The 20,678-nt window shown below is 49.4% G+C and overlaps 1 protein-coding gene and 1 long non-coding RNA gene across 2 annotated transcripts in view; one reads left to right on the top strand and one right to left on the bottom strand.

Moving 5' to 3' along the window:
* Nucleotides 1–20,678, top strand: part of LOC138361226 (uncharacterized) — a 230,992-nt gene that overhangs the window by 87,204 nt on the left and 123,110 nt on the right. The gene's annotated exons all lie outside the window — the stretch shown is intronic.
* LOC138361225 (tripartite motif containing 13-like) overlaps nt 16,834–20,678 on the bottom strand; it is a 100,325-nt gene continuing 96,480 nt past the window's right edge. The window contains exon 3 of the mRNA XM_069320642.1: nt 16,834–17,753. Coding sequence (XP_069176743.1) covers nt 17,040–17,753 — 714 coding nt within the window. The 3' untranslated portion in view covers nt 16,834–17,039. The remainder of the gene's footprint in view (nt 17,754–20,678) is intronic.

The raw sequence follows: 20,678 nt of genomic DNA, 5'->3' as shown, positions 1-20,678 counted from the left end.
CACCAGCAAGAATGACAGAGGATGGAAGGGTCCTACCATCAAAGGTGATCTTCACAACGCGAAGGGGTTGACGGCGACGACCAAGAGGGGGACGAGTAAACGAGTCAACCTGGAGGACAGAATGGCCTTGGGCATTAAGGATATGCTGAATATCATCGTGGCAATCCTGCAGATTCCGAACACCGGTTGCAACATGGGGTGGGAGGAGAATAGTGCCAACACTGGCATTCATCTGAACGTTCTTGGAGACCCGAACAGGGATCTCGCCAAGGCAAGATAAGGCAGCCAAGCGGGAAGCCGCATCCTGAGAAGGAGCAGCAACGACACGTGTACCGAGACGAGTGGGGTTGAAAGTAACAGACGCATCCACAGAATCTACAAGATGCCGATGGAGGGAGAAATCGTCAGGAGGCGCAGAATCAAGAGGGAGGAGATCAAAGTATTTGGCCCATGAAGCAGCACCAAACAAGGCCTGATACGCATCAGCACGAGAAGGAATCGAGCGAGTGCGGTTGGGGCGCGAACGGCGTTGAGAACCTCTAGAGAGAGAGGGGTCAAAAGGCGCAGTAGTCACAACGAAAGACTTAGCCACACCAGGGGACGAAGTGGTCACCACCGGGGGCTGGAGGCTCGACCCAACCACAGAGGAGGGAGGGGAGCTGGGGGAAGAAGTCAGGACGGTCAAAGGAGGAGCAAGGTCGGGGCCCAACGCAGCGGGAGCTACAGAGCCTGGTCTTCCAATACAGGCCGACTCGGGGGCTTGGTCGCCCACCCCACGAGCCTGAGAGGGTACAACGGAAACATTCAACGACATAGAGACGAAAAGTGACAAATTCATCCACGAATGTGCCCCCATACCCACCATGGAGCCACAATTAGAGGCAGGACACCCAACAGGAAGCTATCGCCGATCATGCCGGGGCCCCCTAGGGGTGCGTCGTGAGTATACGCCCCACAATCGCCACCTTAAGAACCGTCAGTCCGTCGAGATCGGGTTCAGCGACGAAAGGGGGATTGACAATAAAAGGTTCCCCTCGCTCGAGACGTTGGGTACTACAGTTCTATGGGTGCAAGAGTATGCCTCCTCAAGCACCCGGGCGTCAAAATAGAAGAAGTCCAAAGAAAGAATCCAAAACAAGCAAAAGGTCGGCAGGAAACGACAAGCAGATAGGAGAAGAGGGGGGAGAAAAACGAAACATAAGGAAAAGGAAAAGCGATCCGGCACAATTGGAGAAGACAGCAGCAGGAGTGCAAGGCCAGAAAAGGACAGAGGACTGCCCAACGGAGCATCACACTCCTGCAGCCGTCCACCAAGCCCCCTCACGACGCCAACGGGCCGGATGGGGAGGGGGCCCCTTATGTGTAGCGGAAGCGTGTTGAACAGTCTCGGACCTCTGATGTTGATAGAGTTCTCTCTCAGAGTACCAGTTGCACCTCTGTTTTTCAACGGGGGTATTCTGCACATCCTGCCATGTCTTCTGGTCTCATGTGATGTTATTTCTGTGTGCAGGTTTGGGACCAGCCCCTCTAATATTTTCCACGTGTAAATTATTATGTACCTCTCCCGCCTGTGCTCAAGGGAGTACAGTTTTAGGCTCTTTAGTCGGTCCCAATAGTTTAGATGTTTTACTGAGTGGATTCTAGCAGTAAAGGATCTCTGCACGCTCTCCAGGTCAGCAATTTCTCCAGCTTTGAAATGTGCTGTCATTGTGCAGCAGTACTCCACTCTAGAGAGCACAAGCGTTTTGAAAAGTATCATCGGTATAGCATCTCTAGCGTGAAAAGTTCTTGTTATCCAACCTGTCATTTTTCTTGCAGTTGTGACGGCTACTTTATTGTGTTCTTTAAAGGTAAGGTCTTCCGACATGAGTACACCCAGATCCTTTACATTGCCTTTTCGTTCTACGTTATGATTTGCCTGAGTTTTGTACGTGGTTTCCGTTTTTATATTTTCATTTTTTCCATAGCGCATGAGCTGGAACTTATCTTCGTTAAACACCATATTATTTTCTGTAGCCCATAGAAAGACCTGTGTTACGAACCCGGATCCAGCGTCCGAACGTGGAGTAGTAACGACCCCGCCATCTGTGGGTCAGCTCCCGAAACCCCCGCCAAACGGACGACGACACCTGGTGAGGACAAGGTGTACCAGCCACAAGGGCCAGTTTCCAGTCCTGTGCAGCTCACAACACAGCCGCCACTGACCTCTGGTGAGGTGGTGCTCCGACGACAGCGCCATCTATGGGCTGGATACGTCAGGTGTTTGCGCCCGAGCCCGTAAGTGAGGTGTATTAGTGTCCCGGTTATTGATGACGTGTCTGCTTACAGAGCCGACCTGGGACCACTGTGATGGAAGTGGAGTCAGTCTACCCGAGGCAGCCAGTCTCCATACCTTGAACCTTGCTGCAGCTGTTGTGACGTCGTCCCCCCGGAAGAACACTGTGGTGTGTTAGCCTGCCAGTGGAGTGGCAGTGAAAGGATTTACCCGGGACCGACTGTTGAAGACGATCATCCACTGGGGTACTGAAGACAGGAGAGTGACTTGTGTTGTCACACGAGGCTCCTGTCTAGGGCGTTCGCCTTTTATCGTTCGTGGAGTGGCCGTACCAGCCTTGTTGGCTCAGAACCTGCCAGCAGACCAGCTGGACGTGTGGTTGACGGCCTCCACGGCGGTGCCCCCAGTGGACCTGTGTTTTGGCTGACCTGTGGCCCGGGTAGGCTCGGCATTCTCAGAGGACACGTCGTGAGGCCACGAAGAAAGCACCAAGGACTCAGCACCAAGAGTTGTAGCACCAGCGTCTTCAGCAGAAGACAACGATTATGGATTAATCCCCTTGTATAGTGTTAATACCCCCCCCCCTTGTGTAACCGTTTTATATATTATTTATTGGTGACGGACATTATATTATATTAAGTTTTTCCCTTTATTTCCCTTCCCCTTTAAGTTACTTGCGTCACGGATCGCATCCCTTGAAAGCCTCTGCTGGCTTGGGGTCGGATATAACTTCCTCTAACAACATCAGAGTAAGGACCCCGTTGCGTCCCGAGAGGGCCGTAACATAATTGGCATCCCCAGCGGGATCCGTCCCCTTGTTAAGTATGTTTGACAGGGGTGGTGAAGTGGCGTAATCCCTGTAAATAATTCCCCCTGTGTGCGACGGTTGTGACGTTATACGTCCTGTGCGGTGCTCAGAGTGACTAAGTGCGATATTGTGCAGTGCGGTGCTCGCTGTGATTAAGCGATTAAGTGCAATATTGACTAGTGCGGTGCTCAGTGCGGTGCTCAAGCACAGTACCCTGGGGGACTGAGCTCTTCACGGTTGATGGGCTGGATTTTATTTTGTTGACTATTACACATTGGGTTCTGTTAGTCAGGAAATTGTAGATCCATCTGCCTATTTTCCCGGTAATTCCTTTTGAACGCATTTTATGTGCAATAACACCATGGTCACATTTATCAAAAGCTTTTGCGAAATCTGTGTAAATTACATCAGCTTTTTGTTTGTCTTCCATAGCATCCAATGCCATATCATAGTGGTCCAGCAACAACGACAGGCTAGAGCGCCCTGTTCTGAAACCATGTTGTCCGGGGTTATGGAGTTGCTGTGATTCCATGTATTTTGTGATCTTACTTCTTAGCACTCTCTCAAAAATTGTTATGATGTGCGATGTTAGTGCTATTGGTCTGTAATTTTTTGCCTCTGCCTTATTTCCTCCTTTATGAAGTGGTGCTATCTCTGCTGTTTTTAGTATATCAGGAATAACGCCAGTATCTAGGCTTTGTCTCCACAGAATGTGGAGGGCCTGCGATAGTGGTTTTTTACAGTTCTTTATGAATATGGAGTTCCAAGAATCCGGGCCTGGTGCAGAGTGCATAGGCATACTGTTCATGGCTTCTTCAAAATCCAGTTGGGATAGGGTGACGTCTGATATATGATTTGATGTTGGTATCGTATCCATGAAAAATTCATTTGGATTATCAATCTTTAGTGTGTTTAATGGCCCGCTGAAAACAGAGTCGTACTGCGCCCTCAGTAGCTCGCTCATTTCTTTGTTGTCATTCATGACACTAGGCTAATCAGCCAAGACATCACTATACAGTTTGAGTACATCATACACCAGCTACAGTATGATCATACTGGTGTATGTGTGGTCATAACACCACCTCACACCCATATGGTAATACCACAACACACCATGGTCCAGTATGGTAATATCACAACACACCATGGACCAGTATGATATCACAACACACCATGGTCCAGTATGGTAATATTACAACACACCATGGACCAGTATGGTAATATCACAACACACCATGGTCCAGTATGGTAATATCACAACACACCATGGACCAGTATGGTAATATCACAACACACCATGGACCAGTATGGTAATATTACAACACACCATGGACCAGTATGGTAATATCACAACACACCATGGACCAGTATGGTAATATCACAACACACCATGGTCCAGTATGGTAATATCACAACACACCATGGACCAGTATGGTAATATCACAACACACCATGGACCAGTATGGTAATACCACAACACACCATGGTCCAGTATGGTAATATCACAACACACCATGGACCAGTATGGTAATATCACAACACACCATGGACCAGTATGGTAATATCACAACACACCATGGTCCAGTATGGTAATATCACAACACACCATGGACCAGTATGGTAATATCACAACACACCATGGTCCAGTATGGTAATATCACAACACACCATGGACCAGTATGGTAATATCACAACACACCATGGACCAGTATGGCAATATCACAACACACCATGGACCAGTATGGCAATATCACAACACACCATGGACCAGTATGGTAATATCACAACACACCATGGTCCAGTATGGTAATATCACAACACACCATGGTCCAGTATGGTAATATCACAACACACCATGGTCCAGTATGGTAATATCACAACACACCATGGACCAGTATGGTAATATCACAACACACCATGGACCAGTATGGTAATATCACAACACACCATGGTCCAGTATGGTAATATCACAACACACCATGGTCCAGTATGGTAATATCACAACACACCATGGACCAGTATGGTAATATCACAACACACCATGGACCAGAATGGTAATATCACAACACACCATGGACCAGTATGGTAATATCACAACACACCATGGACCAGTATGGTAATATCACAACACACCATGGACCAGTATGGTAATATCACAACACACCATGGACCAGTATGGTAATATCACAACACACCTTGGACCAATATGGTAATATCACAACACTCCATGGACCAGTATGGTAATATCACAACACACCATGGACCAGTATGGTAATATCACAACACACCATGGTCCAGTATGGTAATATCACAACACACCATGGACCAGTATGGTAATATCACAACACACCATGGTCCAGTATGGTAATATCACAACACACCATGGACCAGTATGGTAATATCACAACACACCATGGACCAGTATGGTAATATCACAACACACCATGGACCAGTATGGTAATATCACAACACACCATGGTCCAGTATGGTAATATCACAACACACCATGGTCCAGTATGGTAATATCACAACACACCATGGACCAGTATGGTAATATCACAACACACCATGGACCAGTATGGTAATATCACAACACATCATGGTCCAGTATGGTAATATCACAACACACCATGGACCAGTATGGTAATATCACAACACACCATGGACCAGTATGGTAATATCACAACACACCATGGACCAGTATGGTAATATCACAACACACCATGTTCCAGTATGGTAATATCACAACACACCATGGTCCAGTATGGTAATATAACAACACTCCTGAGTGATTGTGAGGTGATGGTGATATAGCAGTGATAATAATATAATATAGTGTGATAGTGATACTGAGGTGGTGATATGATAGTGATAGTAAGGCAATAGAGCAGTGATAGTATAGTGGTGATATAGCAGTGATACTGAGGTGATGGTGATATAGCAGTGATGGCGAGGTAGTGGTGCTGTAACAGTGATAGTGATATATCAGTAAATGTAAGGAGGAAATATATCAGTGAGGTGATAATGCAGTGAAAGTGAAATGATGTTGGTGTAGCAGTGACAGTGTTATGTGATAGTGAGATGTTGGTGATATAACAGTGACAACAGCTGTCATATAGTGACACCAACAATTTGTTACTCAACATGGTCAGTATATGACCTCAAGTGTGGGGCCTTAGGTGATAGTGAAGCTATAGTGATACAGCAATGATAGCTTACAGTACTGAGAAGATATAGCATTGATGGTGATAAAGGCGTGATTGTCAGGTAAAAGATACCAAAGTATAAATACCAAACTGTTAAATACCAAAGATAGTGAAGTTATGATGATATAGTGATAAAGATGTGTCCTAAAATTACATTGGGATCAAAACACGCAGTCCATGGTGATGCAAGAGTGATGGTGATGGTGGTGGTACAGTGAACTAGAGTGGCAGCACAACACCACAGTAGTGATGGTGATGGTACAGTGAACTAGAGTGGCAGCACAACACCACAGTAGTGATGGTACAGTGAACTAGAGTGGCCGCACAACACCACAGTAGTGATGGTGGTGGTACAGTGAACTAGAGTGGCAGCACAACACCACAGTAGTGATAGTGGTGGTACAGTGAACTAGAGTGGCAGCACAACACCACAGTAGTGATGGTGGTGGTACAGTGAACTAGAGTGGCAGCACAACACCACAGTAGTGATGGTGATGGTAGAGTGAACTAGAGTGGCAGCACAACACCACAGTAGTGATGGTACAGTGAACTAGAGTGGCCGCACAACACCACAGTAGTGATGGTGGCGGTACAGTGAACTAGAGTGGCAGCACAACACCACAGTAGTGATGGTGGTGGTACAGTGAACAAGAGTGGCACCACAACACCACAGTAGTAATGGTGGTGGTACAGTGAACTAGAGTGGCAGCACAACACCACAGTAGTGATGGTGGTGATACAGTGAACTAGAGTGGCAGCACAACACCACAGTAGTGATGGTGATGGTACAGTGAACTAGAGTGGCAGAACAACACCACAGTAGTTATGGTACAGTGAACTAGAGTGGCAGCATAACACCACAGTAGTGATGGTGATGGTACAGTGAACTAGAGTGGCAGCACAACACCACAGTAGTGACGGTGATGGTACAGTGAACTAGAGTGGCAGCACAACACCACAATAGTGATGGTGATGGTACAGTGAACTAGAGTGGCAGCACAACACCACAGTGGTGATAAGGGTGGTGGTACAGTGAACTAGAGTGGCAACCCAACACCACAGTAGTGATAATGTTGGTACAGTGAACTAGAGTGGCAGCACAACACCACAGTAGTGATGGTGATGGTACAGTGAACTAGAGTGTCAGCAAAACACCACAGTAGTGATGGTGGTGGTACAGTGAACCAGAGTGGCAGCACAACACCACAGTAGTGATGGTGGTGGTACAGTGAACTAGAGTGGGAGCACAACACCACAGTAGTGATGGTACAGTGAACTAGAGTGGCAGCACAACACCACAGTAGTGATGGTGATGGTACAGTGAACTAGAGTGGAAGCACAACACCACAGTAGTGATGGTGATGGTACAGTGAACTAGAGTGGCAGCACAACACCACAGTAGTGATGGTACAGTGAACTAGAGTGGCAGCACAACACCACAATAGTGATGGTGATGGTACAGTGAACTAGAGTGGCAGCACAACACCACAGACGTGATGGTGATGGTACAGTGAACTAGAGTGGCAGCACAACACCACAGACGTGATGGTGATGGTACAGTGAACTAGAATGGCAGCACAACACCACAGTAGTGATGGTACAGTGAACTAGAGTGGGAGCACAACACCACAGTAGTGATGGTACAGTGAACTAGAGTGGCCGCACAACACCACAGTAGCAATGGTACAGTGAACTAGAGTGGCAGCACAACACCACAGTAGTGATGATGGTGGTACAGTGAACTAGAGTGGCAGCACAACACCACAGTAGTGATGGTGATGGTACAGTGAACTAGAGTGGCAGCAAAACACCACAGTAGTGATGGTGATGGTACAGTGAACTTGAGTGGCAGCACAACACCACAGTAGCGATGGTACAGTGAACTAGAGTGGTAGCACAACACCACAGTAGTGATGGTGATGGTACAGTGAACTAGAGTGGCAGCACAACACCACAGTAGTGATGGTGATGGTACAGTGAACTAGAGTGGCAGCACAACACCACAGTAGTGATGGTACAGTGAACTAGAGTGGCAGCACAACACCACAGTAGCGATGGTACAGTGAACTAGAGTGGTAGCACAACACCACAGTAGTGATGGGGATGGTACAGTGAACTTGAGTGGCAGCACAGCACCACAGTAGTGATGGTACAGTGAACTAGAGTGAGAGCACAACACCACAGTAGTGATGGTACAGTGAACTAGAGTGGCAGCACAACACCACAGTAGTGATGGTGGTGGTACAGTGAACTAGAGTGGCAGCACAACACCACAGTAGTGATGGTGGTGGTATAGTGAACTAGAGTGGCAGCACAACACCACAGTAGTGATGGTGGTGGTATAGTGAACTAGAGTGGCAGCACAACACCACAGTAGTGATGGTACAGTGAACTAGAGTGGCAGCACAACACCACAGTAGTGATGGTGGTGGTACAGTGAACTAGAGTGGCAGCACAACACCACAGTAGTGATGGTGGTGGTACAGTGAACTAGAGTGGCAGCACAACACCACAGTCCACCACGGTCACCTCCCTAATGTCACTGTGGTTGACTGCTGCCCTCACAACATCCAGACCGCTCACCACATCACCGAAGACATTTGGCCACTGGTGACCATGCTGGCGGTCCCTGGTGGTGATGGCGAACTGGGCACTCCTGGGACCCCCCGGCCCCCACAAGGACAACACAGCTCCTGCCTGGCCTGACCACCGGTACTGCCCCTGGAGGTCAGGCAGCAGTGGGGCTCCTCGCCAACCATCATTACTCTCGTAGTCTCCGCCCTCCACCCACTCCCCCGGCCCACCCTTGTACTCCACGTTCAACAGTTTAGTGTTGCGGTAGGTGTGGCCCCGCTGGCCCGTACACAACAACAAAAACTGTGTGGCCAGCGGAGTGTCAGGGGTCAGCCGGATGGTGACCCGCCCTCTTGTTGACCCCGCCCACCCGAGGTCAAGGAACGCCAGGGTGCAGGAGGGCTCCAGCACGCCCACAAACTCACTCTCCTGCAGAAAATTAAATAAATCATGCTGATGACTGTATAACAAAATGTTATCATATCAGTTATCAAAACTTAATAAGTCAGTAATGTCAGTAAAACTAGTGGGTGTAATAAAGTAACCTGGAGGGTGTGGGCGTGGGCGGGCGTGGGCTGACGCAGGAGTGAGTGGAGGTACAGCTTTCCGTCTTGTAGAGTTATCCTGGCGGAGCGGCGGCCATCTTGGTCTTCCTGGACGGCCAACACCCGGCCAGCCTCCACCAGCCTCTTGACGGGCTCCCTCATCCTGCGGAGGTCCTCAACCTGTGGACAGTGTCAACATTATCACCTGTGGTCAGTGTCAGCCCCATTATCACCTGTGGTCAGTGTCAGCCCCATTATCACCTGTGGTCAGTGTCAGTCCCATTGTCACCTGTGGTCAGTGTCAGCCCCATTATCACCTGTGGTCAGTGTCAGCCCCATTATCACCTGTGGTTAGTGTCAGCCCCATTATCACATGTGGTCAATGTCAGCCCCATTATCACCTGCAGACAGTGTCAGCCCCATTATCACCTGTGGACAGTGTCAGCCCCATTATCACCTGTGGTCATTGTCAGCTCCATTATCACCTGTGGTCAGTGTCAGCCCCATTATCACCTGTGGTCAGTGTCAGCCCCATTATCACCTGTGGTCAGTGTCAGCCCCATTATCACCTGTGGTCAGTGTCAGCCCCATTATCACCTGTGGTCAGTGTCAGCCCCATTATCACCTGTGGTCAGTGTCAGCCCCATTATCACCTGTGGTCAGAGTCACCCCCCTTATCACCTGTGGTCAGTGTCAGCCCCATTACGCTAGACCTGTCGCTCCAGCCTCCCTCTACTGGCAGGGGGTTGGTGCTGGACCTGTAGCTCCAGCCTCCCTCTACTGGCAGGGGGTTGGTGCGGAACCTGTAGCTCCAGCCTCCCTCTACTGGCAGGGGGTTGGTGCTGGCCCTGAAGCTCAATCCCCCCCTTTAATGGAAAGGGGGGAGGGGGTTGGAGCTGGACCTGTAGCTCCAGCCCCCCTCTAATGACAGGGGGTTGGTGCTGGACCTGTAGCTTCAGCCCCCCTCTACTGGCAGGGGGTTGGTGCTGGACCTGTAGCTACAGCCCCTCTATTGGCAGGGGGTTGGTGCTGGACCTGTAGCTCCAGCTACCCACTAATGGCAGGGGGTTGGTGCTTGACCTGTAGCTCCAGCCTCCCCCTCTACTGGCAGGGGGTTGGTGCTGGACCTGTAGCTCCAGTCTCCCCTCCTCTACTGGTAGGAGGTTGGTGCTGGACCTGTACCTCCAGCCCCCCCTCTACTGGCAGGGGGTTGGTGCTGGACCTGTAGCTCCAGCCCCCCTCTACTGGCAGGGGGTTGGTGCTGGACCTGTACCTCCAGCCCCCCTCTACTAGCAGGGGGTTGGTGCTGGACCTGTAGCTCCAGCCCCCCTCTACTGGCAGGGGGTTGGTGCTGGACCTGTAGCTCCAGATACCCACTACTGGCAGGGGGTTGGTGCTGGACCTGTAGCTCCAGCCCCCTTCTACTGGCAGGGGGTTGGTGCTGGACCTGTAGCTCAAGCCCCCCTCCCCCCTCTACTGGCAGCGGATTGATGCTGGACCTGTAGCTCCAGCCCCCTATACTGGCAGGGGGTTGGCTCTGGATCTGTAGCTCCAGCCCCCTCTACTGGCAGGGGTTGGTGCTGGGCCTGTAGCTCCAGCCCCCCTCTACTGGCAGGGGGTTGGTGCTGGACCTGTAGCTCCAGCCCACCTCTACTGGCAGGGGGTTGGTGCTGGACCTGTAGCTCCAACCCCCCTCTACTGGCAGGGGGTTGGTGCTGGACCTGTAGCTCCAGCCCACCTCTACTGGCAGGGGGTTGGTGCTGGACATGTAGCTCCAGCCCCCCTCTACTGGAAGGGGTTTGTGCTGGACATGTAGCTCCAGCCCCCCTCTACTGGCAGGGGGTTGGTGCTGGACCTGTAGCTCCATCCCCCCTCTACTGGCAGGGGGTTGGTGCTGGACCTGTAGCTCCAGATACCCACTACTGGCAGGGGGTTGGTGCTGGACCTGTAGCTCCAGCCCCCTTCTACTGGCAGGGGGTTGGTGCTGGACCTGTAGATCCAGCCCTCCTCTACTGGCAAGGCGGGGGGGGGGGAGGGAGGGTTGTTGCTGGACCTATAGCTCAAGCCCTCATCTACTGGCATGGGGTTGGTCCTGGACCTGTAGCTCAAGCCCCCCTTCTTCTGGCAGCGGTTTGGTTTAGGACTTGTTGCTCCAGCCCCTCTCTACTGGCAGAGAGTTGGTGCTGGACCTGTAGCTCCAGCCCCCCTCTACTGACAGGGGGTTGTTGCTGCTCCAGCCTCTTCTACTGGCATGGGGTTGGTTCAGGACTTGTTGCTCCAGCCCCCTTCTACTGGTAGGGGAGTTGGTGCTGAACCTGTAGCTCCATTCCCCCCCTCTACTGGCAGGGGGTTGGTGCTGGACTTGTAGCTCCAGCCCCCCCCTCTACTGGCAGCGGGTTGATGCTGGACCTGTAGCTCCAGCTCCCTGTACTGGCAGGGGGGTAGTCCTGGACCTGTAGCTCCAGCCCCCATTTACTGGCAGGGGGTTGATGCTGGACCTGTAGCTCCAGCCCCCTGTACTGGCAGGGGGGTAGTCCTGGACCTGTAGCTCCAGCCTCCCTCTACTGGCAGGGGGTTGGTGTTGGACCTGTAGCTCCAGCCCCCCCTCCTCTACTGGCAGCGGGTTGATGCTGGACCTGTAGCTCCAGCTCCCTGTACTGGCAGGGAATTGGTCCTGGACCTGTAGCTCCAGCCCCCTTCTACTGACAGAGGGTTGGTGCTGGACCAGTAGCTCCAGCTCCCTCTACTGGCAGGGGATTGGTGCTGGACCTGAAGCACCAGCTACCCACTAATGGCAGGGGGTTGGTGCTGGACCTGTAGCTCCAGCCCCCCCCCCCTCAACTGGCAGGGGGTTGGTGCTGGACCTGTAGCTCCAGGCCCCCTCTACTGGCAAGGGGTCAGTGCTGGACCAGTAGCTGCAGCCCCCCCCTCTACTGGCAAGGGGTTAGTGATGGACCTGTAGCTCCAGCCCCCCTCTACTGGCAGGGGGCTAGTGCTGTATTTGTAGCTCCAGCCCCCCCTCTACTGGCAGGGGATTGGTGTTGGATTTGTAGCTCCAGCCCCCCTCTACTGGCAGGGGGTTGGTGCTGGACCTGTAGCTCCAGCCATCCTCTACTGGCAGGGGGTTGGTGCTGGACCTGTAGCTCCAGCCCCCCTCTACTGGCAGGGGGTTGGTGCTGGACCTGTAGCTCCAGCCCGCTCTACTGGAAGGGGGTTGGTCCTGGACCTGTAGCTCAAGCCCCCCCTCTACTGGCAGCGGTTTGGTTCAGGACTTGTAGCTCCAGCCCCCCTCTACTGGAAGGGGGTTGGTGCTGGACCTGTAACTCCAGCCCCCCTCTACTGGCAGGGGGTTGGTGGAGGACCTGTAGCTCCAGCTCCCCTCTACTGGCAGGGGGATGGTGCTGGACCTGTAGCTCCAGCTCCCCTCTACTGGCAGGGGGATGGTGCTGGACCTGTAGCTCCAGCCTCTCTCTACTGGCAGAGGGTTGGTGATGGACCTGTAGTTCCAGCCCCCCTGTACTGGCATGGGGTTGGTCCTGGACCTGTAGCTCAAGCCCCCCTGTACTGGCAGCGGTTTGGTTCAGGACTTGTTGCTCCAGCCCCCTCTACTGGCAGGGGGTTGGTGCTGGACCTGTAGCTCCAGCTACACACTACTGGCAGGGGGTTGGTGCTGGACCTGTAACTCCAGCCCTCTTCTACTGGCAGGGGGTTGGTGCTGGACTTGTAGCTACAGCCCCTCTCTACTGGCAGGGGGTTGGTGCTGGACCTGTAGCTCCAGCTACACACTACTGACAGGGGGTTGGTGCTGGAACTGTAGCTCCAGCCCCCCTCTAATGGCAGGAGGTTGATGCTGGACTTGTAGCTCCAGCCCCTCTCTACTGGCAGGGGGTTGGTGCTGGACCTGTAGCTCCAGCCCCCCCCCTCTACTGGCAGGGGGATGGTGCTGGACCTGTAGGTCCAGCCCCACGGTACTGGCAAGGGATTGATATTGGACCTGTAGCTCCAGCCCCTTCTACTGGCATGGGGTTGGTTCAGGACTTGTTGTTCCAGCCCCCTTCTACTGGTAGGGAGGGGGGTTGTTGTTGCTGGACCTGTAGCTCCAGCCCCCATCTACTGACAGGGGTTGGTGCTGGACCAGTAGCTCCAGCCCCCCCTCTACTGACAGGGGGTTGTTGCTGGACCTGTAGCTCCAGCCCCCCTCTACTGGCAAGGGGTTGGTGCTGGACCTGTAGCTCCAGCTACCCACTACTGGCAGGGGGTTGGTGCTGGACCTGTAGCTCCAGCTACCCTCTACTGGCAGGGTGTTGGTGCTGGACCTGTAGCTCCAACCCCCCCCCCCTCAACTGGCAGGGGGATGGTCCTGGACCTGAAGACTCCAGCCCCCCCACTCTACCGGCAGGGGGTTGATGCTGGACCTGAAGCTCCAGCCTCCCTCTACTGGCAGGGGGATTGATCCTGGACCTGTTGCTCCAGCCCACTCTAGTAGCAGGGGGTTGGTGCTGGACCTATAGGTCCAGCTACCCTCTACTGGCAGGGGGTTGGCACTGAATCTGTAGCTCCAGCACCCTCTACTGGCAGGGGGTTGGTGCTGGACCTGTAGCTCCAGCCCCCCCCTCTACTGGCAGGGGGGGTTTTTGCTGGACCTGTATCTCCAGACCCCCTCTACTGGCAGGGGGTTGGTCCTGGACCTGAAGACTCCAGCCCCCACTCTGCCAGCAGGGGGTTGATGCTGGACCTGTAGGTCCAACCCCCCTCTACTGGCAGGGGGTTGGTGCTTGACCTGTGGCTCCAGCCCCTCTCTACTGGCAGGGGTTGGCGCTGGACCTGTAGCTCCAGCCCCTCTCTACTGGCAGGGGTTGCTGCTGGACCTGTAGCTCCAGCCCCCCCTACTGGCAGGGGTTGGTGCTGGACCTGTAGCTCCAGCCCCCTCTCTACTGGCAGGGGGGGGGGGAAGGGTGGTCCAGGACCTGTAGCTCCAGCTACACACTACTGGCAGGGCGTTGGTGCTGGACCTGTAACTCCAGCCCTCCTCTAATGGCAGGGGGTTGATGCTGGACTTGTAGCTCCAGCCCCTCTCTACTAGCAGGGGGTTGGTGGAGGACCTGTAGCTCCAGCCCCTCTCTACTGGCAGAGAGTTGGTGCTGGACCTGTAGCTCCAGCCCTCCCTTCTTCTGGCAGGGGGATGGTGCTGGACCTGTAGCTCCAGCCCCCTTTTCCTGGCAGGGGGTTGCTGCTGAACATGTAGCTCTAGCCCCCTCTACTGGCAGGGGATGTTGGTGCTGGACCAGTAACTCCAGCCTCCCTCTACTGGCAGGGGGTTGGGGGGTTGGTGCTGGCTTTGTTTGGGAGTTTGATGACAGTTTCAAGTTTTCGGTGTCTTCGAACCCAGCAGTGGTCTGTTTTGGTTCACTGTCTTTCTGGATGCTTTCCCGGTAGGTTGGTCGAGTGTCAACTGCTCTCTGCGCCTTTGTGAGGGGGGCCAGGATCCCTGGTTCAATATTGGATCACGGGTTCAATCAACGTGCAGCACAGAAATGGTTCACGTTTCTTTTCATCTGTTTCCTCTATTCGCCTACCCGTAAATATTTATCTAGGAGTTAGGCAACTATTGTGGATTATATGTGAAGGAAAGTCAGTAGTTGACCTTGGGAAAGCCCGATAAACCTCAGAACAAACTTCCTCTCCACAAAACGCAACTCAATATCTTGTGATATGACCTATGAGAGAAATAAAAAACTTACTGTTAATTGCTTCTGTTGGATCTCTCCAGTGATTTCCTGAACTTTTTTCATGATATTGGAGGCTGAGTCTCCCAGGTGTACGGGGTCAGCTGTGGCACCTGTCTCTGTGGTCATCATCTCCAGGGCCTCCCTGATGGTCTCCTGCACTTGTCATTACCAACACAAACATTAATGGTGGAGGCTGAGTCTCCCAGGTGTACGGCGCCAGCTGTGGCACCTGTCTCTGTGGTCATCATCTCCAGGGCCTCCCTGATGGTCTCCTGCACCTGTCATTACCAACACAAACATTAATGGTGGAGGCTGAGTCTCCCAGGTGTATGGGGTCAGCTGTGGTACCTGTCTCTGTGGTCATCATCTCCAGGGCCTCCCTGATGGTCTCCTGCACCTGTCATTACCAACACAAACATTAATGGTGGAGGCTGAGTCTCCCAGGTGTATGGGGTCAGCTGTGGCACCTGTCTCTGTGGTCATCATCTCCAGGGCCTCCCTGATGGTCTCCTGCACCTGTTATTACCAACACAAACATTAACACTTTCGCGCTTAGGATTATCCATGAGTCGTCACCGTTTTTTATGCGTCACCGCATAACAGACGACGCCTGTAGTCCATCGAAAAAATATTTGTATAAAATCCATTTATTATCCGATCAACTTGGGAATAGTATACAAATGTTTGCCATGAAATTTACGTTTTCTCTAATAGCCGAACAGCTTATAAAAGAAAACGGTGTGGCAGTGAATCATCGTGGTAAAACAATTGTATTATTGATACGACGAGTGTAATCGACGTAGTTTTTATATATGTTGCCGGTCGAACGCATCCTTATGTGACCTTTAATACTTATGTTCTTATAGAACATTCTATTGCGAGCGCATTGGTACAAAAATGAAATACATACATCGACAAATAATGTCAGGACTGAATTGAATATACACTTTTCAAAGTGAGTTTCGCCGATATGCTGCCGTGGGTAACACTTCGGCCACTTCCCACATTGTTTTGGGTGGGCTACGACATTAAATCTATATTTATATGCATATGTCCGTGTAGAGAAATTTATTGCGATTCCAATGATACCACAATTAGCGATGTAGGACAACTGTAGGCTTCGCAACCATTAAGAGAGTGGAAACATTTTGTTGCTGTTTGGCTCTCTTGGCGAGTGATCTGAATAGTTTTTTATTTGGTGTTGACAGTCCTTATGCTTGGGCGCCATTTTATAGGTATGCTCTTATAGACAATTTCATTGCGAACACAGTGATACCAAATTTAAATACGTGCGCCTTCAATTATTGTCAGGACAGTAAAAAGAGTGTACACTTTTTCGGTCTTACCGCGTAGGCGCGCAAAGTGCCGAAAGCATCTGGGGTATTGTTTTTTTTTGAGAGCCGAGAGCGCGAAAGTGTTAATGGTGGAACCTGGACTATAATGAAGCATCAGGCTCTGAGTAAAGTAACTGGACTATAATGAAGCATCAGGCTCTGAGTAAAGTAACTGGACTATAATGAAGCATCGGGCTGTGAGTAAAGTAACTGGACTATAATGAAGCATCAGGCTCTGAGTAAAGTAACTGGACTATAAGGAAGCATCAGGCTCTGAGTAAAGTAACTGGACTATAATAAAGAATCAGGCTCTGAGTAAAGTAACTTTATTACAATGAAACATCAGACTGAGTAAAGTAATTTGACAATATAAGTAATGTTTCTCTACACTGACCACAGTGTAGAGAAACACCAAGATGATAGTTGACTTTATTAATAAAAATGTTTCAGGTGTTAGAGCAAAAAGTTTCCTATATATAAAGTCAGCTCTCATCTTGATGTGTCTCCATGTCAAAAGTGTTTATATATAGGCAATACTATACTCAGTTGGGTGAGAACAATATGACCTTCAGCAGCGTACCTTCACTGAGGTGTGGACAGTCATGACATCTGGGAAAAGTTCCTGGCACTTCTTGAGCCAATCTTCTACCTTCATCTTGCACTCATGAGCTGTGTCTATGGTTGTGTCAACCTCCTGTGGGGTGTTGACTGTGTCGAGGCTCCCCACCATGACCTGCAGCTGAGTCTTCCCTTCCTCTCCTTGTGTTGTCATATCCACCACACTGGTATCCTCCAGTTCCAAGAGCTTCATTGCTGACTTGTTCTGCTCTACCAGAGCATAGAGTTTGTCCTGGAGCTGGAGGTGGTGAGTCTTCCAGTCCCCCAGCTGCCCCCAGTACTCCCCCAGCTGGGACAGTACCTCTTCACAGCTAGTAATGAGGGTGCTGATGATGCTCTTCTGCTCCTGCACCATGGAACGTAACGTCTTACTGATGCCTTTGGCGGGACCTTCATAACGTTTTGCTGGCACTGCTTCCTCAGTTGTTAGCTGGATATTTTTGAGTTTCCTAACAAAAGCCTCCACAGCATAGCTAATTGGGAACTGAGTAGCAGCTGTGGCAGCGTGCTGGGCACGGCAGCTGGGGCAGGTCAGCTGACCATTCTTGATAGCATTGTCAATACACTGGGAGCAGAATGTGTGGCCGCACGGCAGATTGCGAGGTCGTAGCTGATTGTCATCATAATCGTTAAAACACACTGAACATTCCTCTGGCTTGTTATCCTGTGGAAAAGAATATTTGGTTAAACTAGATGTATTTACAACAAAAAAGTAATATTACAGTACTTTATTTACTAATACAAATTGCATAATATCTATATACATTCTTTGCATTACCTATTCTACTAGTACTTATTATTATCACTAGTACTTAATGCACTTATCATTACTGTAGAAGACCACCCCAAGCATCGCATTGACGTCTATTGGACACTGGAGTAGTCGCCACCTGAGTGGACAACTCTTGCTGCCGCGCTCCACTCTGTGTGCACTCCCTTGGTTCCAATAATGTTTCACACAAAACTCATATCCCAAAATTGGTCATTTGTATGTCTTATAGAGTTCCAGACTGTTTTTCAACATTTAACACTGCTGTTTCTATATATATATTTTCAACCAGTGAATGTCTTAAATAAGTGTTTCCTATACAATTCCATTGCTTTGGGGAGGATATATAACAAATAATAATAATTTTCCTTTCTAAGTCACTGTGCTCCACATGTGCAGAACTGACTATTGTACTGGCAGAAATCATAATTTCATGATTGTCCTGCCCTTCAAGAAGACCTGAACAAAATAAGTGTGCGAGCACCACTTGGCAAATGGAATTTAATGTGAATTTAATGTGCCATGTTATGGAATGTGGAATAAGAGGCATAGACCCCACACAACCTATAAATTATATAATTACCTAAGTGTAGTTACAGGATGAGAGCTATGCTCATGATGTCCCGTCTTCCAAGCACTGTCATATAATGCTTTGAAATTACTGACGCTTTTGGCCTCCACCACTTCTCACCTAAATTGTTCCAACCGTCTACCCCACTTGTTTGTGAAAGTGAATTTTCTTATTCACTTCTAAAAAATTTAATTTTTTTTCAGCACCTTTGTTTAGTTTAAATCTATGACCTCTTGATCTTGAAGTTCCAGGTCTCAGGAATTTTTGCCTATCAATTTTATCAATTCCCGTTACTATTTTGTACGTAGTGATCATATCGCCTCTTTTTCTTCTATCTTTTAGTTTTGGAATATTTAACCACATGGCTATATACCATTTGACACCCACAGGTGTGGGACATTTGGGGCTTGACTCTATTTATTTAAATATAAATGTAATGAAATTCTATTACGAAGGACCACCCGCTTTTATAGTAAAGAGGGAAACTAATAAAAAAATTATCATTAGAAAATTCCTAGATGAACCAGTAACTATGGATAAATACTAGAGAATATGATCACTTATATAAAATAATGGGCTGTATAATTTAACTGAATCAAAGCCTCAAACACCTACATTGGGGGTTATTACTGGAACTTCATATATGTCCAGGAACTAGTGTGGTTCGTGCACCAGTTCATTATGCAATAATCTAATCCTATGACCAATTATAGAATCATTATATTTATCACCAATAAGAACATAGATTATAACATTAGAAATTAATAATTATAATAAACACATGTCAATCTAAAGAAACAGTGCTCTGCATGAATAATACTACAGATAATGGAATTTAAGGAATACGGAAAGGGTCTTAGCTTGAAGACGATTTCCAAGAAGTCGGTCACGACTCATCCTCGGAATCTCCTGGACTCATCATGGAACACTGGGAGATGATTAACACGGGAAATGACAGCTCGGGGAATTCTTCACACACGCTGTAAATCAAATTATATTCAGTAGCAACAGATTAAGCTGCTAGACATCTATGTTCAAGAAAATTAACTTAAATAATGAAGGTAAATAATAACCTGTGGTTTTTTATTGTCGCTCTGCGTAACAACAAGCTACCCAGCTATAACCCCCTCCTAGAGGATGCATCAAATAAGAATAAAGGTACTTAGCTAATAGGGCACTGTGTAAGTTAAGGCTTGCCGAAGTTCGCGTCCTAGGTTCAGGCTTCGTTGTAACGAACACGTGGTGTCTAGCCTAGCCTAGATGTTGACGCGCTTCACTGGCCGGTCACGTTGGGCTACACGGAACCAAATTTAACAGGTTCCTGGCTGAATGTCAAATTAAATCTCTTGACAATTCAACACGTTGTGTAAAGTGACACTGACACCAGCTAAGTTATTGTCTGCAAAGGTTCTTCACACCTCACAGTGGCGACTTTCATCTGGAGCTCTTAGTGGCGTCTACCCTGGTGGCTTGGGTAATGGCGTCCCTCTCCGAGCGCGTCGCCTCGTGTACTCGCGTCTCCCCTGCCCCGCTCCGCGTCCCGCGTTTGATACACAAATTATTTACTACGAATATTAGCATTTCTCGCAGTTGTGATTGAAATGCTCGGATAAGGACGAGTTTATTATTCAGAGGAGTTAAATATTATTATTTGCCCGTTTTACGATGGTAAACGAGCAATGGAGATGAATTAAAGTCTCTGCAGGGCATTCACGCGTGACGTTAAATTTATTACCAGATAACAATTATAACTATAAACGCTCTATTTGGCATTAGTTGGGGATCAGTTTATCTGTAAATAATTATCACACAGAACACCGTTGTTTTATAGAGAATCAAATTCAATTCTCAGACACACTGGATATAGTTGTGTTTATTATAATGGAATCTGACGCAATACTGGCGTCTGGTGACGTAAGAATTCTAGCCTTATTGTACAGATGTAATTATTAGTACATGTGAACTCTACGTTTGGTTAATTTTAATTACTACAATGATTAGTAGATTTAGTAATAATTAATAATAATACAACAGTGTTGTATTTAGTGTTGGAAATTTCCAACATAACTCCGGGGGGAGAGTTTTAGGGTCGCTGTGTAATGTGGAGTACTGACACACCTATCCCGAAGTTGGTATTAATATTAGTATGTTAGTACACACATAACGAATGTCCCGTATTTGTCAAGGACATACAAGAAACTTAAGTCTTGCTGATTTCATGTTAAATGGAACATGTTATTATGAATTAG

The sequence above is a fragment of the Procambarus clarkii genome, unplaced genomic scaffold (genome assembly GCF_040958095.1).
Source record: "Procambarus clarkii isolate CNS0578487 unplaced genomic scaffold, FALCON_Pclarkii_2.0 HiC_scaffold_266, whole genome shotgun sequence".
In the NCBI taxonomy this organism is placed as follows: domain Eukaryota; kingdom Metazoa; phylum Arthropoda; class Malacostraca; order Decapoda; family Cambaridae; genus Procambarus; species Procambarus clarkii.
The sequence above is the reverse complement of the archived record's forward strand: the minus strand, read 5'-3'. Positions and strand labels throughout refer to the sequence as shown.